This window comes from Carassius carassius, chromosome 32, assembly GCF_963082965.1.
Source record: "Carassius carassius chromosome 32, fCarCar2.1, whole genome shotgun sequence".
In the NCBI taxonomy this organism is placed as follows: domain Eukaryota; kingdom Metazoa; phylum Chordata; class Actinopteri; order Cypriniformes; family Cyprinidae; genus Carassius; species Carassius carassius.
Window position 1 is genome coordinate 26,295,972 of NC_081786.1, and position 19,459 is coordinate 26,315,430.

Below are 19,459 nucleotides of genomic sequence, written 5' to 3' on the forward strand. Positions count from 1 at the left end.
TATGACCTGATTATGTGCCAGGTCTGCCAACTTCCTACGACCCCCACCTTGTTTGTTTCGCGCTACAGAGACACATAACTCTAAAGCGGTGTCAAAACCCACATCCGTATTGCTTTGAACGGTTCGTTCGATTTGGTCTACAAATACATTAACGTCGTGATTGTTATCAGGCGTTAGAACGGCATTAATATCTGTGGGGAGACTTGCACCTTGCAGAGAGATGTTAAAAAACCCACCCTCACCAGCTAATAATCTGGAAAGCGTAACAATTTCATTCAAAATAACATGTAAAAATATATTATAAGCGGCAAAATCATCTGTTGCTATTTCACGAAAATTTAAAGTTCTGCGAATTTCTAATCCATTAAATCGAGGTCTTGGGACAATCGTAAAATCACCCACACTACCTCCTTCTCTCACCAGTCTGTCTATGTAAGACCGACTGAGACCCATATCTGGAGCTGTCGGATCATATCCTGAGGGACCGTTATTAGAAGGACCTGCACCGACCTGATCATCGCTGTCTATAGCGGCACCCAACCATTCGTGTTGTTCGTCTATAATCTCGTGTAATCTATCTATCATGTTAAGAGGATTAGGCGGTAACATCTGTAAATGATTGTTAATAATTTCATGTAACTGTTGTGTATTGTTTTGAAAATCATATCTGGGTCTTAATGGTCTCTGATCATCTTCTGAAGTGTGGGTATGTAAATCATCGTGACACCTTTTACTACTCATTTTGAATTATTATTTTTTATTTATTTTAAATCGAAAAACACACCTTTTTTAAATTTAAAGACAAGCGTGCACACTCCTGAAAACACCGACACCGATTCACAATGCGATATAATCAGATGAAAAACAGAAACATACAGCAGGTATAAATTCAAAACACCTTTTCCCCGTAAGTAAAACAACACCTAATATGGAGACAATAACATGCAATAGCTAAGGTATAAATCAATGCCAACAACAAACAATATTAATAAATGAAAGAAACTAATGATAATTCACTACCAAGAACAAAACAATACTACATGTAAGAAATAACAAACAATAATGCAAGAAATATTTGGCGGTAATAACGAATCGAAGCCAAAAAAAATAAAAATAAATAATAATAATAATAATAAAAAACAATAATATAATACATATCAAGGGTGATCACGCCGGTACAAATCTGATAACATTCTTTGCATATAGGACAATGCTTGACCGCTCAAATCGAAAAGTGTCTCAAACCGTCGATTAACACGGCGAAGCATATCATAATCAAGCCTTCTATTTAAATCACGTTCACGGAACAGCTCTTGAGGATTTTCGTGAGGTAAGTCTTCCGTCTCCTCCTCGCTTGCCGATTCGTTAAAAGACGCCCGATCCCATGCGTTCACCATCGAATCGGTCCAGGCTGTTAGTCCACTTTCGTCATATTCTTGCTCTGTAAATGTTGATAAAACTTGTATTATTATTTTGTTGAATAAAACGCAAAACATAAAACGTAATAACAAATTTTCTGCCTTAATACATACCGTTATTCTCCGAAGTTCTTAAACGACTGGTGTTTGGAATATCGTCCGTTTCCCGCTCCGGTAGCCTCAAACGTTTTACCCCCTGACCCTCCGAGTGGCGCGGTCTACACGTAACGCTAACTTCAGTGCGAACGCTTGAGAAATCTGGGGGATTGTGAGAAGCTCCTTCGTAAGCCAGAGCGTCGTCGGGGGCGGGATTCGTGACGTGTCCTAGATCACGCGGTGATTCGGTACTAATCACAACCTCTTGTGCAACATTTTCTGGCGGAATTATCACAGCTTGATTGTCGCCAACAGCTTGCTCGTCTGTCAAAAAAAATAAACAAAAAAAACATATCTCATTATTATTATTTATCTGGTAGCCTAATCATGTTATGTGAACATTAATTTTTAACTTATTGAGATAAAGGCTTACCGTTATTAACAGCTCCGGGTTCATCACAGGCAAACAACACGGCCTCATCAACTGTAAGAATGATAGCAAAAGTTATTGATGTGATTATTAGACATTGAGTTAATAAAATAAAATTGGAAAATACTCACATAACTCTTCAAGGATCTGTTCCAAACCTTCATCGAAAGCCTGATTCTCAAAACCTAGAGATCATCCACGAGACATTAAACAAATATTCACTTTAAAATATATTTAAATCATTTATATATATATATAAAACTCACCCTGGTAGTTGTCTGCCATTGTTTTCGTTTATTGTTGGTTTTGTAACGTAGCACGGCTTGAAGATAATTTGCAGGTAATGAGCATGACACAACTTTTAGTTTTTAAAGGTTGGATAACCCTGTGGGCGTCTCTTGAGAACACCTCTAAAATATAATAAACTTCAGTAGAGCAGACCCTAATAACATAAATCTTTAATAGGCTACCCATACACGTTGATTTATGTATATTATTTTTACAACTTGGCTGAATGTATCTGTTACCGGCATGATCTACGCCAGACACCGTCTGGCCTTTATCTTATATCCTGCTGCGTAAAGACGGTCTTTCATCTCGACGGAGTAGATACGGCATTAACTTCGATTGTTTGAAATGCATTGGTTTTAACAATTCCAAAATCAATGCGATGATATCTGTTTAGCGTTTCTCCCCACAAAGTATTGTGTATCGTTTGCGTTTAAAAGTTATTCCGTCTCACATTGGAAATCAAAGATCTTAATAAATCAAAAGTCAATAAGTCAAAGTCTTAATAAGTTAAAAACCTCATAAGTGTGTGTGTGTGTGTGTGTGTGTGTGTGTATTGAGGCTTGAAAAAAGCAAGGTAGACTGCGCTTGTCCGTATGACCTGTGTACATTAATGTTTGCATCGGTGTTTAAAAAAAATCACCTTGTGAATAAAAATAATAAATGTAATTAAAATAAAAACTAACGATATATATATATATATATATATATATATATATATATATATATAAAACACCCTCTGTCTTGTTAATCCTAACATCGGGATGTATGACTGGATGGTTTTGGCGGTTAAATGACAACACCAGACGCCGGACACAGTCACGTTTCGATGCACAACTTGAGACGAGATATTTCTTTCCTGTTATATTGTTAAATGGGGGTACTTTTAACCACATATGTCTGGTTTATTTACTAGATAACACGACATAAGAGCAGGAGAAGGAAAGTATGTGTGTGTGTGTGTGTGTGTGTGTGTGTGTGTGTGTGTGTATTGAGACTTGAAAAAAGCAAGGTAGACTACGCTTGTTTTTTTGTGTATGTGTACCTGTTTGAGTGTACATTTGTATTTGTTTGATTACATGTTCATGTTTTCTGTATGTTTAAATTTGTATCTGTGTGTGTGTGTGTGTGTGTGTATTAAGGCTTGAAAAAAGCAAGGTAGACTGCGCTTGTCCGTATGACCTGTGTACATTAATGTTTGCATCGGTGTTTAAAAAATCACCTTGTGAATAAAAATAATAAATGTAATTAAAATAAAAATCATATATATATTTATATATATATATATATATATATATATATATATATATATATATATAAAACACCCTTTGAAATTAGTTAGTTTCACAAGCCAGTTACAAGCATTTCAAATCCTATTAGATGTCTTTACAACCGCTTGATGTCTAACTGATATGCACGCGCCAGGAATCACACAGACGCCAGACGCCGGACACGGTCACGTTTCGATGCTTGAGATGACGTCTGGTTTATTTACTAGATAACACGACACAAGCTTGACAGAAGGAAAGTGTGTTTGTGTGTGTGTGTGTTAATTGACATAGCTTGAGAAATTAAGCTTGACAAAAATAAAAGATCTATCGACGGGAATAGTCTAGATTTAGACTAGTCGTAGATTAGAGTAATTAACTTAATACATTAAAAACAAATAACACTTTTTCAACTATGTTTTTTTTTTTTTTTTAATTTTTTAAGACTAAAAGTAAATAAAATCGTATAGGCCTACATCATTTAAAAAGTAAAAATTGACCATATGTTTAAACGGATATAAAGTTTTCACTAATTAAGGACTGATGTCTATTTATTAAAAACTACTTAGTTTAATTATTGTAACGTTTAAATCTATTTAATGCTACTATCACGCCTCCTGCCCTGCCCTCTCTAGCGCTGGAGGCGTGTTTTTTTTCTGGAGCATTCCCAAGCCTCATTCTAACTGTGTCTGCGGTGGTGGGAGGAAGACTCAACGGAGATGACTTAACACATTGCTGGGAGATCTTTTTATTTTCTTTCGTTTAACTCTCGGTCAGTGAAATTGTAGTTAGTGGTAAAGTACAGCATAGTTTTGACAAGTATCTTGTGCTGGTGTTTTAAAGACGGGGTCTGGTGTATTTTATTTTAGATCCGCGTAATGTCTACCATCTTTTTTCTTTTGTTTTAAATTTTCTCTAACCTCGTGACAAAACGCCTACTTTTCTGGTTTGTATCGCTGCTTTACATTCGTTTCTTTTTTTCAGCTTGAGGTAAGGTACAAATGCTAAAACTCTATTACCTAGTTTTCTTTATTTTCCAACTGGTAACAAAACACCATTTTTAAATTGTAATGCTACAAGCTCTCACATCTTTTTCACGTATTGCGTAACGAAAACATATCTGATAGTTTTGACTTGTTTGGTTGTATCAGATAAATAACCAGTAACCTAGTTTTATTTCATTTGTAACAACTTTAACAACGTTTTTACACTTTTCCAACTACGAAAACGATCATTACATTGTTTCCATTGCTGCTATGTGTTTATAATCTGTTTCTTGAAATGCACTGTTTATTTAAAACCTTAATAAAATCTTCCCTTACACCATTTTCATGATTTCGCCCCTTTTCAAAGTTTAACAAAAAAAAGCACATAGCTTCCCACAACTTCTCCCTCCCTCAGAAATTCCTCCTTGGTTCATAAGTTCATATTGAGGTCACTGGAGGGTGTACAGGGAGGGGAGGGGGTGTACAAACAGGTGTCCAGAACAGATGGCTTTTATGACCCTCATCAATCAAATTTTTGGAGACAAGGTGCCCTGGATCCTCTCTATCACTGTTCTTTGAGCGCGGTCCCAGCGTGCTTCAGCCTGCACGCCTGCTGCTACTTAGCCACGATGAGAAGAAACACCACATAGTCTCGTCAAACTTTACTTCTTTTCTTTTCCGTTTGAGAGTTTCGTGTTCTGGGTTAAGTTTTGTAATGTCGAGTTCAACTACAGCCAGCTATACACAACTCTCTGCATCTTCAGCCAACGCCCAAAAACCACGGGCTTCTCAAGACGTCACTTCAAGGACTACTGAACTTCCAGCCAATCAGCGACAACTTTACACAGGCAATGTACCTTCAGACATTTGTGCTGGTGTATCTAATATAATTTCACCTCATTGAGGAACTCAGTGCGAGGGTTAATTAAGTGATTGATGGTTGTTCATGTCTATGCAATTTAACATATTGCTGTAAACTTGGGATTCCATATTTCCATTCTCTTAAACTCATCTTTCCCTAACTTTCGATCTTCCTGCAACTTGTGTGAATGTGTGAGTGCGTGCGTTTATGTGTTAGATTAGTTTATAGGTCTTAGATTTATCTAATAAAGCCTTATTCATATTGAAAAGAGAAGTATCTTGTGTTTTGTGCTTACAAGTTAATGTCTTAAACTGCCGATCTTGTTACTGTGCTAATTGATAGTGTTTTCACTATAGTTTGGATATTAATATCCAGCGCAGATTTGATGTTAAACGGCTCGTTCAGTGAATCGCAGGGCGTCTCAGTGATCAGCCGTGAAACAGTGATTCTGTTCAAATTCCCTTTAAAATCTTAAATGATTCCCTTTGAGCTAAATTGACCTGTTTCCTTTACATCTATTACATTAGTTTATACTCGTATGTAAATCTGTCTCACCTTATATGATGGAACAGCATCACTTATGGGTCTGAAAGTTTGATTGGTGTTTTTCTGTGAATCTCTGCACACTGAACACACAGGCTCATTGTCCTCCAGACAAAAGAGCTTCAGTTCCTCACCATGTAAACAGCAGATCTCCTCAGACCCAAGAGAATGGCTCTCATTTCTCTCCTTCAGGAATGACTTGCACAAAGTTTTTAACACAGGATTACAGGGATTTTTTTAAGGATGTTCTCCCGCAGACAGGACACTCCTGAGTTTCCTTGGTTTTCCACAACTGTTGAAGACACTCTTTACAGACATTGTGACCACATGATAATAGAACAGGAGCTTCGACGATTCCATGACATACAGGACAAGAAAGTTCTTCTACATTTAATAAATCCATTTTCACTATTTGACCTCTAGCAATCTACACTTAAAAAATAAAAATAAATAACTACGATAATCACAAAGACCTGCTGTCTTCTTCTTCTTCTTGCGTTTAATGGCGGTTGGCAAACCATTTAACGGTGCATTACCGCCACCAACTGGACTGGAGTGTGGAACGAGAGATTAAGCAGGAGAAGAAATTTTTTTTTTAAATAAATAATAATACTTATTAGACTCAGATTCTTTTAATTAATTCAGTTTCTTTAAGAAACCTAATTATATAACAGTATATCTGACCTGCTGTTTTCCCCAAGAGACCTGACAATGAGACATCATGATGTTTTGCCTTCCATAGTGACTTCAAGAGGTGCTCCATATTAATATTAAATTTCCTACACTGAAGAAGAACATGTTCCACTAATGGCATTTCTCCCATTTCAACCTGCATTGCTGATACAGGAGAAGTTTTAAAAGATCCACTACAAATTCTCAAAGCCTGAGCTTGTATTACATCCAATTTCTTTAGATTTGATTCTGCTGTTGACATGTACGATATACATCCATAGTCAAAAACCGACCTCATTAATGCCCAGTATATATTTTGTAGGGCTCTTCTACTTGCTCCCCACTCTTGTCCTGACAGACAGCGAAGTATATTTATGACCTTTTTACATTTGTTCTTGACTGTGTCTAAATGAGTATTCCATGTGAGCTTCTCATCAAACCAAACCCCAATAAATCTAACTGTCTTAACTAGCTCAAGTGGTTGTCAATAAAACTTCAAGGAAATCGGCGTGACTGTGTAATGATCAGGAATTCTGAACTGTCTGAACTGAACTGTCATATTTTGAGTCTCTCCTCTTCCTGCATCCCGTCTGTGTGTTTTGACGCATTATCAGCGCTAATCCGCGAGCCGGACGCTGCTACACGACCTTCGGAACGTCAACAAACTAATATATGTTCATCCACACAGTACTGTAATAATCCATGTGTATTTACTGTACTTTCACTGAGATGCATCATGTACTGTACTTTTCAGTCAATAAACAGTTTACCCTATTGTTAGCAGAGCTTACACGCTTCAAAATAAAGAATCAAATATATAAAAGTAACTAACACGCGTATAGCCTCACCAGATGCGCGTCGTGTCCTCTCCACGGCGACAATGGTCATCCATAACTTGTAGTATGATTATTATACATTTGATAATCACCGCGACGCGTCTCCTCTTTCCGCGTGTGATCTGTGTTTACAAACAGCCGAGAACGCAGTATCCCATCGGCCAGCGCTGCCCCGGTGGAGAAAGGAAATAGTCACTCACTGTCCACTCCCTCCCCCCCGCTGTTGACGCAGAGGTGTCAAATTCAGCACCTCTGAGTGGAGCACCCGGCTCAGACTGACAGCTGAAGTATGGGTATTTGTGGCTGTTTGCGGCTGACTGAAGCGGTGCTGAGATGGATAATTAATAATTTGCAATGAGGTGAGAAATTTTACAACGCGATTCTGTTGAAGATCATTCGATCTGTGATTGTCACACAATAAAATGATCTACATCGTCAAAGTCCTCAGAATGAGAGCTTTCTTGTGATATATGACTTGACTGTTTTGTGAAAAATATTTTAAATACACATTCTTATGAAACACATTCTTATTTTTCGCAATCGTTAGACAGAAATTTGTGTGGGGGGAAAATATATTTCTTAGCTTAATTTTACTACTTTATGAATCATAAAACCCCCATTAATGTTTTTTTTGTAAAGAAAACACTCTAAGCTTTCAAATGAACCCATATATGGGCTGATACCATATAAAGAAGGCTTTGCAAATGAAACACGAACATTTTGTATGCTATTTTTGGACCCGGTACCGGGTCCGCAGAGTTGAAGGGGTTTTTAATGTACTTTATTGGCATATTTTATGTTTACATTAAGCATGTCACAAAATTAATAATGGCGATTATAGTAATATGCAATGCAGTAACATGAAATATTAAGATTCTGTTTTGGGACTGGCTACATTAGGCTCAGGTGTGGCTCAGATTTGGGGATTCTGGTTTACTTGAGGCTGAGAATTGACACCAATAATAAAACACATTTTGGTCCAGTTCAGGGCCAGTTAAGGGTGATTAACTGGCTGAGATGTGGTCCAGTTATGGCCCATGTGTGGCCCTTGTCTTTAATCCAGTTCTGGGCCACTTCAGGGCCGTCATTGTTTGCGGCACTCGGGCCGAAGGAAAAGTGATTGTTGGGCCAGAAAACATTTGCTACGTGGGGATATATATATATATATATATTTGTCTATAACTCTTTCAAGTGTGAATTCCATATATGTGAATATCAACCCTGAAACTTTGCAGCATGTATGTTGCCGAAAAACAATGAAATACAATTTTAAATGGATAATATAGCCTAGAAAGCACATAAAGAGGACTACTCCCTTTATTATCACTAAAAAGCTGTTACTCGATGTAGTTAATCGCAATCTCAGGAATCTTTTTTTTTTTTGCTTTTCAGACCAATGAGCTTAAATGTACAAAAATGAACATTATGTGGAAAAGAATGTGTTTTCTGAACCTTAAATCACATAAACACATTGCATTACACCAAATACACAAAATAATGTTCTTTTTGCAACTTCATATAACCCCTTTTATGAAAATCGTAGCTTTATCAGAATGAGATGACACCTTTGGTGACCTTTGTTGCATTAGTCATGTGAACACACAAAATCATGAATATTATGCGGATATGTTAAAGTGTAAAAAAAAAAGTTACACTTGGCTCCTTTGTTGTAAAAACGACCGACATAGGAAAACAACAACTTTTGGTGGTAGAAACTACAAATCAGCATCAGTGGAGGGAGAGAAAAAAAAAAGTCTATTCATTGTGTAGGCTATTATCTCTAAAATATGTCAGTGCATTAGTTGTACAGTTGTGAGCTATAAATTATTGGGGGGCAAATTAATTGTAGACCTATACATTTTATAAAGTATCATAAAAATTCATTAATTGGAAATGCCAAAACCTCTCGGTATCAGTGATAGCTGATGCCCTTTTTTTTTTTTTTCTTAGATAGGCCTATCATCAGGGCCGTAGCTGGGGTCAGCGGGGCCCCGGTGAAGGTTGTACCCAGTGAGCCCTGTTTGAAATTATTTAATTTGTATGTTCGTTAATTTTTATTTATTTGTGCTATTTACACAATGTAAAAAAAATATCTCAAGTTTGTAGGTGTCAAGGTACAGAAACCGAATAATTAAATGTAAAACAGCACTGGATAGTCTTCAATGTAAAAATGAAATATACAATAAAACCTACATTTATTCAGACACCTTCAACATTTCTCACATTATTACAGTTTATTTGCTATCGCTCGTAAAATGGTTATAAAATATGACAAGAACTTAGAGTTAAACTGTGTCAGAACAAATTTGTCTTGATAATTAACTTTGATAGAAATGTTTGTAATGGATTACAATCAACCAAACCTACAGACAACTGTTATTATGACAATATTTACACAACTATCAATACTTTGGTGACCAATTACCAAGAAAAAAAAACATAAGGAATACATGGTGCATTATAAGGTGCTGAATAATAAGATAGATAGATAGATATACAATTTTTATCAATTTCACTAGTAGTTCACTGTATGAAGATTCTTTGGGTATAATGTCACAGTTTACTTAATTTTGCTATACTAACTTACATAAATGTATTATAGTGTCCTGTATACTACTAGTAAAACATATATATGTATACATATCAAAAAATATATCTGAATAAATTTTGGTTTGACTGTGCATTCATTCTTGTTAAAACTACAAAGTAAATCAGTCAAGAGCAGTGAGTGATTTTCTTTCATTTTCTTGGATTAACATTACAGCAGCCAGTAGGTAAATTAGGCACGGTCTCTTTAAAAGACGATGAACGCATCCAATATAATACACATCCCATTTTTTCCTCAACTGTTTACTTTCACTTAAGAAATAACTGCCAATTTTTTCGAGCATACTTTCCAAGGCGGATATTTTAACATATTTTGTCAAGTCAAGTCAAGTCAAGTCACCTTTATTTATATATCGCTTTAAACAAAATACATTGCGTCAAAGCAACTGAACAACATTCATTAGGAAAACAGTGTGTCTATAATGCAAAATGACAGTTAAAGGCAGTTCATCATTGATTTCAGTGATGTCATCTGTGTTCAGATTAAATAGTGTCTGTGCATTTATTTGCAATCAAGTCAACGATATCGCTGTAGATGAAGTGACCCCAACTAAGCAAGCCAGAGGCGACAGTGGCAAGGAACCGAAACTCCATCGGTGACAGAATGGAGAAAAAAACCTTGGGAGAATCCAGGCTCAGTTGGGGGGCCAGTTCTCCTCTGACCAGACGAAACCAGTAGTTCAATTCCAGGCTGCAGCAAAGTCAGATTGTGCAGAAGAATCATCTGTTTCCTGTGGTCTTGTCCTGGTGGTCATCTGAGACAAGGTCTTTACAGGGGATCTGTATCTGGTGCCCTAGTTGACCTGGTCTCTGCTGTCTTTCAGGGATGTAGAGGTCCTTTCTAGGTGCTGATCTACCATCTGGTCTGGATACGTACTCGATCCGGGTGACTGCAGTGACCCTCTGATCTGGATACAGACTGGATCTGGTGGCTATGGTGACCTCGGAATAAGAGAGAAACAGACTAATATTAGCGTAGATGCCATTCTTCTAATGATGTAGCAAGTACATTGGGTGTTATGAGGAAGTGTTCCCGGTTCCAGTTTACCTAATTAATGCAGCCTAAAAATCCTTTAACGGATTTGGATATTAAAAGCATATTAGTATGTTATGTGTAAGCCAGGTAAAAGAGATGGGTCTTTAATCTAGATTTAAACTGCAAAAAGTGTGTCTGCCTCCCGAACAATGATAGGTAGGTTATTCCAGAGTTTAGGCGCGAAATAGGAAAAGGATCTGCCACCCGCAGTTGATTTTAATATTCTAGGTATGTTGTATGCATTTGTCGGCACAAGAGAAAAAAAAAGCAATTTCGGTGTTCAAGCGTTTTGAGACGCCTCTCTCTGCGTGAACCCTGAACACCAGAACACCACGAGTACTGAATTGGGCACTTTCACATCTTTTTGTTTGTTCAAACTGCGATTTGTATTTGTTCGTTCAGGTGCAGGAGGGACTTTGAGGAGAACTTCGCAGAAGAGAGCTCGGTTCAGTGTTGCAGTCCGTGATATGCGACTCCCTCTCCCTGCGTGCGCACTGAACACAGCGCGCGAGTAACCAGCTACTCTGTTAAGCTTTTCCGCGTCTTGTGTTTGGATGCTTTAATGTTTAAATCGACAAGCTGAAAGGCTTAAAAACATGTAAAAAAGATAAGCTTTCGTGACGATGCGCAGCAGTGGCCCGTCAACTGTCCTGAGCATCTTTTTAGGCTGGCCTCAGCCAGTAGGTTGAGATCGTTGGGGGCCCCCCCCTCAGCTGCAATAATCGTCACCACCTTTCACCCCACTAGCGACGGCCCTGCCTATCATCCATATTAATAGTCACAGTGATGTCTTCTGATGTCTTTGAGGCAAATATTCTGAGACTCCGGTTGTTTCATGTTTGAAGAGGTAACAGACAGAACACCCGGTTTCTTTTCTTTAATTTTACAAAAGCCTATTGTTTTAGGACTATACACAAACACATTTCAATTTCGAATACCTTATCTGTACAATCAAAAATGGCTTCGTTTTCAGTCAAAGAAAGTACAAGACACACCAGCGCTGGCTTCAACCCCAGTGGGTTAAGGTATTTAACAAAATTAGTCATAGCAATGCATCTTTGTATTCAAGTAAATCTCCAAATGCATCGGCGACTATGCCATTAATAAGCAGTTTGCAAAACAGTGCAAAAGACATTTGCTTTCTACAAAATGTAAATGAAATTTCAAACAGGAGATGAAAGATAAAATGGGAACAACCACTAACAAAACAACCTTGGATGGGAGCAAAAGATTTTAAGTTAGCCAGCCAATATATAAAAAGTGCTCAAACTTTCCCATGTCTCGTTTAAACGGACACAATTTGAATCTTAAGCTGCTCGTTATCTTCCGTACGACAGATTTCCCCTCACGGTCCATAAACATTCCTCAAAGTGTTGGTGCCACCTTCTGGAACCATTTAATTGTAGTGTTCTTTGCACCGTTCAGACATATTTCAAGGCACCTAGTCTTCACTGAAATCGGATAAAAAAAAATAAATAAAAAAAATAGACCCAGACAACACCAATTCTGCAATCAAGCATTTTTATTTGAGGAATGGGGACAATAAATCTTTCTGAACCGTTTAAACGGGGTGGGGGAATCCATGAATAAGAGCACCGAATTGAAAAACTTCCAGCAAGTTTTTCATGCAAAAAAGCCCACGTATTAATGTGCCCAAGCACCTCCCTGACCTTCACCCTGTCCGCTTCCCTGACCTCGACCCCGTCCGCTTCCCTGACCCTGTCCACTTCCCTGACCCTTTCCCTGTCCTTGACCCTTTCCACTTCCCTGACCCTGTCCGCTTCCCTGACCTCGACCCGGTCCGCTTCCTTGACCCTGACCCTGTCTGCTTCCCTGACCCTGTCCTTGACCTTGTCCCTGTCCTTGTCCCGGTCCGCTTCCCTGACCCTGTCCTTGACCCTGACCACCTCCCAGACCCTGTCCCTGACCTTGTCCCTGTCCGCTTCCCTGACCTTGTCCCTGTCCCTGTCCGCTTCCCTGTCCCTGACCACCTCCTTGGCCCTGTCCGCTTCCCTGACCTTGGCCCTGTCCGCTTCCCTGACCTTGGCCCTGTCCGCTTCCCTGACCTTGGCCCTGTCCGCTTCCCTGACCTTGGCCCTGTCCGCTTCCCTGACCTTGGCCCCGTCCCTGTCCGCTTCCCTGACCTTGTCCCCGTACCTGACCTTGACCCCGTCCACTTCCCTGACCTTGTCCCTGTCCTTGACCCTGTCCCCGTCCACTTTCCTGACCTTGTCCCTGTCCCGGTCCGCTTCCCTGACCTTGTCCCTGTCCCGGTCCGCTTCCCTGACCTTGTCCCTGTCCCGGTCCGCTTCCCTGACCTTGTCCCGGTCCGCTTCCCTGACCTTGTCCCGGTCCGCTTCCCTGACCTTGTCCCGGTCCGCTTCCCTGACCTTGTCCCTGTCCCTGTCCGATTCCCTGACCTTGTCCCTGTCCCTGTCCGATTCCCTGACCTTGTCCCTGTCCCTGTCCGATTCCCTGACCTTGTCCCTGTCCCTGTCCGCTTCCCTGACCTTGTCCCTGTCCCGGTCCGCTTCCCTGACCTTGTCCCTGTCCCGGTCCGCTTCCCTGACCTTGTCCCTGTCCCGGTCCGCTTCCCTGACCTTGTCCCTGTCCCGGTCCGCTTCCCTGACCTTGTCCCTGTCCCGGTCCGCTTCCCTGACCTTGTCCCTGTCCCGGTCCGCTTCCCTGACCTTGTCCCTGTCCCGGTCCGCTTCCCTGACCTTGTCCCTGTCCCTGTCCGATTCCCTGACCTTGTCCCTGTCCCTGTCCGATTCCCTGACCTTGTCCCTGTCCCTGTCCGATTCCCTGACCTTGTCCCTGTCCGCTTACCTGACCTTGTCCCTGTCCCTGTCCGCTTCCCTGACCTTGTCCCTGTCCCTGTCCGCTTCCCTGACCTTGTCCCCGTCCGCTTCCCTGACCTTGACCCCGTCCGCTTCCCTGACCTTGACCCCGTCCGCTTCCCTGACCTTGTCCCTGTCTTTGACCCTGTCCCCGTCCGCTTCCCTGACCTTGTCCCTGTCCCTGACCTTGTCCCTGTCCGCTTCCCTGACCTTGTCCCTGTCCGCTTCCCTGACCTTGTCCCTGTCCGCTTCCCTGACCTTGTCCCTGTCCCTGTCCGCTTCCCTGACCTTGTCCCTGTCCCTGTCCGCTTCCCTGACCTTGTCCCTGTCCGATTCCCTGACCTTGTCCCTGTCCGATTCCCTGACCTTGTCCCTGTCCCTGTCCGCTTCCCTGACCTTGTCCCTGTCCCTGTCCGCTTCCCTGACCTTGTCCCTGTCCCTGTCCGCTTCCCTGACCTTGTCCCTGTCCCTGTCCGATTCCCTGACCTTGTCCCTGTCCCTGTCCGATTCCCTGACCTTGTCCCTGTCCCTGTCCGATTCCCTGACCTTGTCCCTGTCCCTGTCCGCTTCCCTGACCTTGTCCCTGTCCGCTTCCCTGACCTTGTCCCTGTCCGCTTCCCTGACCTTGTCCCTGTCCGCTTCCCTGACACCGTCCGCTTCCCTGACCTTGACCCCGTCCGCTTCCCTGACCTTGACCCCGTCCGCTTCCCTGACCTTGTCCCTGTCTTTGACCCTGTCCCCGTCCGCTTCCCTGACCTTGTCCCTGTCCTTGACCCTGTCCCCGTCCGCTTCCCTGACCTTGTCCCTGTCCTTGACCCTGTCCCCGTCCGCTTCCCTGACCTTGTCCCTGACCTTGACCCCGTCCGCTTCCCTGACCTTGTCCCTGACCTTGACCCCGTTCGCTACCCTGACCTTGTCCCTGTCCGCTTCCCTGACCTTGACCCTGTCCCCATCCGCTTCCCTGACCTTGACCCTGTCCCCGTCCGCTTCCCTGACCTTGACCCTGACCTTGACCCTGTCCCCGTCCGCTTCCCTGACCTTGACCCTGTCCCCGTCCGCTTCCCTGACCTTGTCCCTGTCCCCGTCCGCTTCCCTGACCTTGTCCGTGTCCCTGTCCCTGTCCCCGTCCGCTTCCCTGACCTTGTCCGTGTCCCTGTCCCCGTCCGCTTCCCTGACCTTGTCCGTGTCCCTGTCCCTGTCCCCGTCCGCTTCCCTGACCTTGTCCGTGTCCCTGTCCCCGTCCGCTTCCCTGACCTTGTCCGTGTCCCTGTCCCCGTCCGCTTGCCTGACCTTGTCCGTGTCCCTGTCCGCTTCCCTGACCTTGTCCGTGTCCCTGTCCGCTTCCCTGACCTTGTCCGTGTCCCTGTCCCCGTCCGCTTCCCTGACCTTGTCCGTGTCCCTGTCCCCGTCCGCTTCCCTGACCTTGTCCGTGTCCCTGTCCCGGTCCGCTTCCCTGACCTTGTCCGTGTCCCTGTCCCCGTCCGCTTCCCTGACCTTGTCCGTGTCCCTGTCCCGGTCCGCTTCCCTGACCTTGTCCGTGACCCGGTCCGCTTCCCTGACCTTGTCCCTGACCTTGACCCTGTCCGCTTCTCTGACCTTGACCCTGTCCGCTTCCCTGACCTTGACCCTGTCCGCTTCCCTGACCTTGACCCCGTCCGCTTCCCTGACCTTGTCCGTGACCTTGACCCCGTCCGCTACCCTGACCTTGTCCCTGTCCGCTTCCCTGACCTTGACCTTGTCCCTGTCCGCTTCCCTGACCTTGTCCCTGTCCGCTTCCCTGACCTTGACCTTGTCCCTGTCCGCTTCCCTGACCTTGACCCTGTCCCTGTCCGCTTCCCTGACCTTGACCCTGTCCCTGTCCGCTTCCCTGACCTTGTCCCTGTCCTTGACCCTGACCCTGCCCGCTTCCCTGACCTTGTCCCTGTCCTTGACCTTGTCCCTGTCCGCTTCCCTGACCTTGTCCCTGTCCCTGTCTGCTTCCCTGACCTTGTCCCTGTCCCTGACCTTGTCCCCGTCCGCTTCCCTGACCTTGTCCCTGTCCCTGACCTTGTCCCCGTCCGCTTCCCTGACCTTGTCCCTGTCCTTGACCTTGTCCCTGTCCACTTCCCTGACCTTGTCCCTGTCCTTGACCTTGTCCCTGTCCGCTTCCCTGACCTTGTCCCTGTCCCTGTCTGCTTCCCTGACCTTGTCCCTGTCCCTGACCTTGTCCCCGTCCGCTTCCCTGACCTTGTCCCTGTCCTTGACCTTGTCCCTGTCCGCTTCCCTGACCTTGTCCCTGTCCCTGACCTTGTCCCTGTCCTTGACCTTGTCCCTGTCCCTGTCCGCTTCCCTGACCTTGTCCCTGACCCTGTCCGCTTCCCTGACCTTGTCCCTGTCCTTGACCCTGACCCTGCCCGCTTCCCTGACCTTGTCCCTGTCCTTGACCTTGTCCCTGTCCGCTTCCCTGACCTTGTCCCTGTCCCTGCCCGCTTCCCTGACCTTGTCCCTGTCCTTGTCCCCGTTTCTGTCCACTTCCCTGACCTTGTCCCTGTCCTTGACCTTGTCCCTGTCCGCTTCCCTGACCTTGTCCCTGTCCCTGTCTGCTTCCCTGACCTTGTCCCTGTCCCTGACCTTGTCCCCGTCCGCTTCCCTGACCTTGTCCCTGTCCTTGACCCTGACCCTGCCCGCTTCCCTGACCTTGTCCCTGTCCTTGACCTTGTCCCTGTCCGCTTCCCTGACCTTGTCCCTGTCCCTGCCCGCTTCCCTGACCCTGTCCCTGTCCTTGTCCCCGTTTCTGTCCACTTCCCTGACCTTGTCCCTGTCCTTGACCTTGTCCCTGTCCGCTTCCCTGACCTTGTCCCTGTCCCTGTCTGCTTCCCTGACCTTGTCCCTGTCCTTGACCTTGTCCCCGTCCGCTTCCCTGACCTTGTCCCTGTCCTTGACCTTGTCCCTGTCCGCTTCCCTGACCTTGTCCCTGTCCCTGACCTTGTCCCTGTCCTTGACCTTGTCCCTGTCCCTGTCCGCTTCCCTGACCTTGTCCCTGTCCGCTTCCCTGACCTTGTCCCTGACCCCGTCCGCTTCCCTGACCTTGTCCTTGTCCCTGACCCCGTCCGCTTCCCTGACCTTGTCCTTGTCCCTGACCCCGTCCGCTTCCCTGACCTTGTCCCTGACCCCGTCCGCTTCCCTGACCCCGTCCGCTTCCCTGACCTTGTCCCTGTCCTTGACCCTGTCCGCTTCCCTGACCTTGACCCTGTCCGCTTCCTTGACCCTGTCCTTGACCCTGTCCCTGTCCGCTTCCCTGACCTTGACCCTGTCCGCTTCCCTGACCTTGTCCTAGTCCCTGTCCGCTTCCCTGACCATACCCACTTCCCTGACCACTTCCGTAACCCTGACCACTTCCCTGACCACGTCCATACCCACTTCCCTGACCACTTCCGAAACCCTGACCACTTCCGTACCCACTTCCCTGACCACTTCCGAAACCCTGACCACTTCCCTGACCACTTCCGAAACCCTGACCACTTCCCTGGCCGTAACCACTTCCTTGACCACTTCCGTAACCCTGACCACTTCCTCGTCCATAACCACCTCCGTATCCCTGACCACTTCCCTGATCACTTTCCTGATCATCTGGTTCACTACATACATGGCCACAGATGGTTGGGCAACACTTCTGTGCAGCAGGACACTGGCCATCATGGAAACAGCTTTCAGCACATTCTGGAACGCTCTTTGGTTTGGGACATTGACCCGGCTTCACTGCATGGACACAGATAGTCAGCTTTAGTCTGTGCATATAGACTGTATGCCACTTCAATATACAGCACAAAACACGGAACACAAATAGCAAGTTTCACCTGCAGAGTAAATTATATTCCAATTATTCCTCTTTGATAAAGCCATCCTAGGCTTAAAATCATCCTAAGATAGTAAAGGTGGGGTATGGATTTTCAGAAGTGCTTTAGAAAGAGTTGGGTAGAGTACCAAAACACTTTGAGCCAATCAGCAGTAAGGGGCGCGTGTTCTCCTGATGGGGAGGAGAGAGCATGCTGTGCACAGGACTGGCATAAGCGGAGCAACAGCAGAAGAGATGACCGATTAAAAAGTGAATACAATGAGAAGTCTGCGGAACAAAAGGAGGCATGCGATAAAGGCAAGTAAGGCCAGTTTAAGTATGGGATCAGCTTTCCAGCACTGGAGAGAACTCAAGGAGCAGGAAGGCCTGCAATCGGGGGGGGGGGGGGGGGTGGGCTACCAAAATAGGGGCGAGACCCTTTTGGGGGACTTTAACATTGGCTGCCAGAAGAAATAAAAGCGCCTTATCTACAAACCAAAGCAATATAACATACCTGTATAAGGAGATGTACAGTAACGTCCACATCCATTGCTGCAACACTTCTCATTGTCAGGACAGTTAGAGTCACAGTCACATAACCTGGTACAGGAGCTTCCAGGTGTTTGGGGTGGACACTCTCCTGGCTTTACTGTTATATAAAACATGACCAAAAGATTTACTGAAGGCCAAACACTTCCATTAACTTTAAACTTAGTCTATGCTTCAAGCTTACGTTGAATTCAATGGGTTACATTTGCTTGGTTTTGGGTTTTTTTGTGGCCCCCTAGCATCCATTATTAACTGGAACTCTAGAAACAGGTAACATGCACACGCCCAATCAAATTGACAGCATGTGTATCCATCAGAAGAACAACCTCGATGGGCCGGCACAACTGTCAGTGTCACCAGACAGTAACTGGCCACTAGAGGATTCAAGAGGATCTTTGGGGGAGGCCAGGGAGTGTGGTTTGGGTCAGGGGTTATGTAATGGGTTTCAAACCTTAAATTTAACCGCTTAAAATCAAGGGTTGTAAGACCTACCACTCATCCCTTAATAGTGTTACTTTCAGAAGACCTTATTGCTGCATTAATTTAACTGATCTTCTCACCTGCAGTTTGTCCTTGAGTAGCATCCGTTGCGTTTAAGTATCCACAAAGACACAATAAAACCACAATCAATGAGCAGTACACTAGAGCAGTCATCCTCCTGACCTACAATCTCACAATTTTCCCTGCTGGAAAAATGCACTGAATTGGTGTGTCACAAAGCATGGACAACAAAGCACACAAAACTAACACAAATAACAGTGTCAATGCAATAGAAACTGCTGTAAAATAGGTTTTTAAAGACCCAAGGAGATCAAGTCAACTCCAGCCCTGATCAGACTCACCTGCCTGTAGCTGTAATCTGGAAGACCTTGATTAGCTTGTTAAGATGTGTTTGATTGGGGTTGGACGAGCTGAATGCTGAAGTGCGTTCACGCCATGTCATATTAAATTAAGGTAGTTTAAATACGAGAGGACTGTGTGTTTCTACATTGGCACTATCAACTACAAAATTAATATACAGTGGTCAGCAGGTACAGCAATCATGTTATGGTACTGATAGGCATGCACTGATTTATGTTTCTGAAGCATGTAGTCTACTGCCATATAAAACTGTGCCATTGCCTAATGAGCTATGAACTTCACAGAATTAAAGTTTGTTTCAGAGATGAGTGTGCTCTATAGCCTCAATTCAATTCTCAATTCACATTTTCCTG

The 19,459-nt window shown here is 44.2% G+C and overlaps 1 protein-coding gene across 1 annotated transcript; it reads right to left on the reverse strand.

Annotated features, from left to right (window-relative positions):
* Positions 1-13,415: 13,415 nt before the first annotated feature.
* LOC132113050 (uncharacterized) lies at positions 13,416-19,040 on the reverse strand (the record flags this gene model as incomplete). Its single annotated transcript, XM_059520850.1, has 6 exons — positions 18,806-19,040; positions 18,211-18,345; positions 17,501-17,620; positions 16,085-16,330; positions 14,051-14,398; positions 13,416-13,552 (listed from the first exon to the last, which is right to left on the reverse strand). Coding segments are annotated over exons 1-6 (1,080 nt in total), but the record flags the coding sequence as incomplete, so codon positions are not given.
* Between the last annotated feature and the right edge of the window lie 419 nt (positions 19,041-19,459).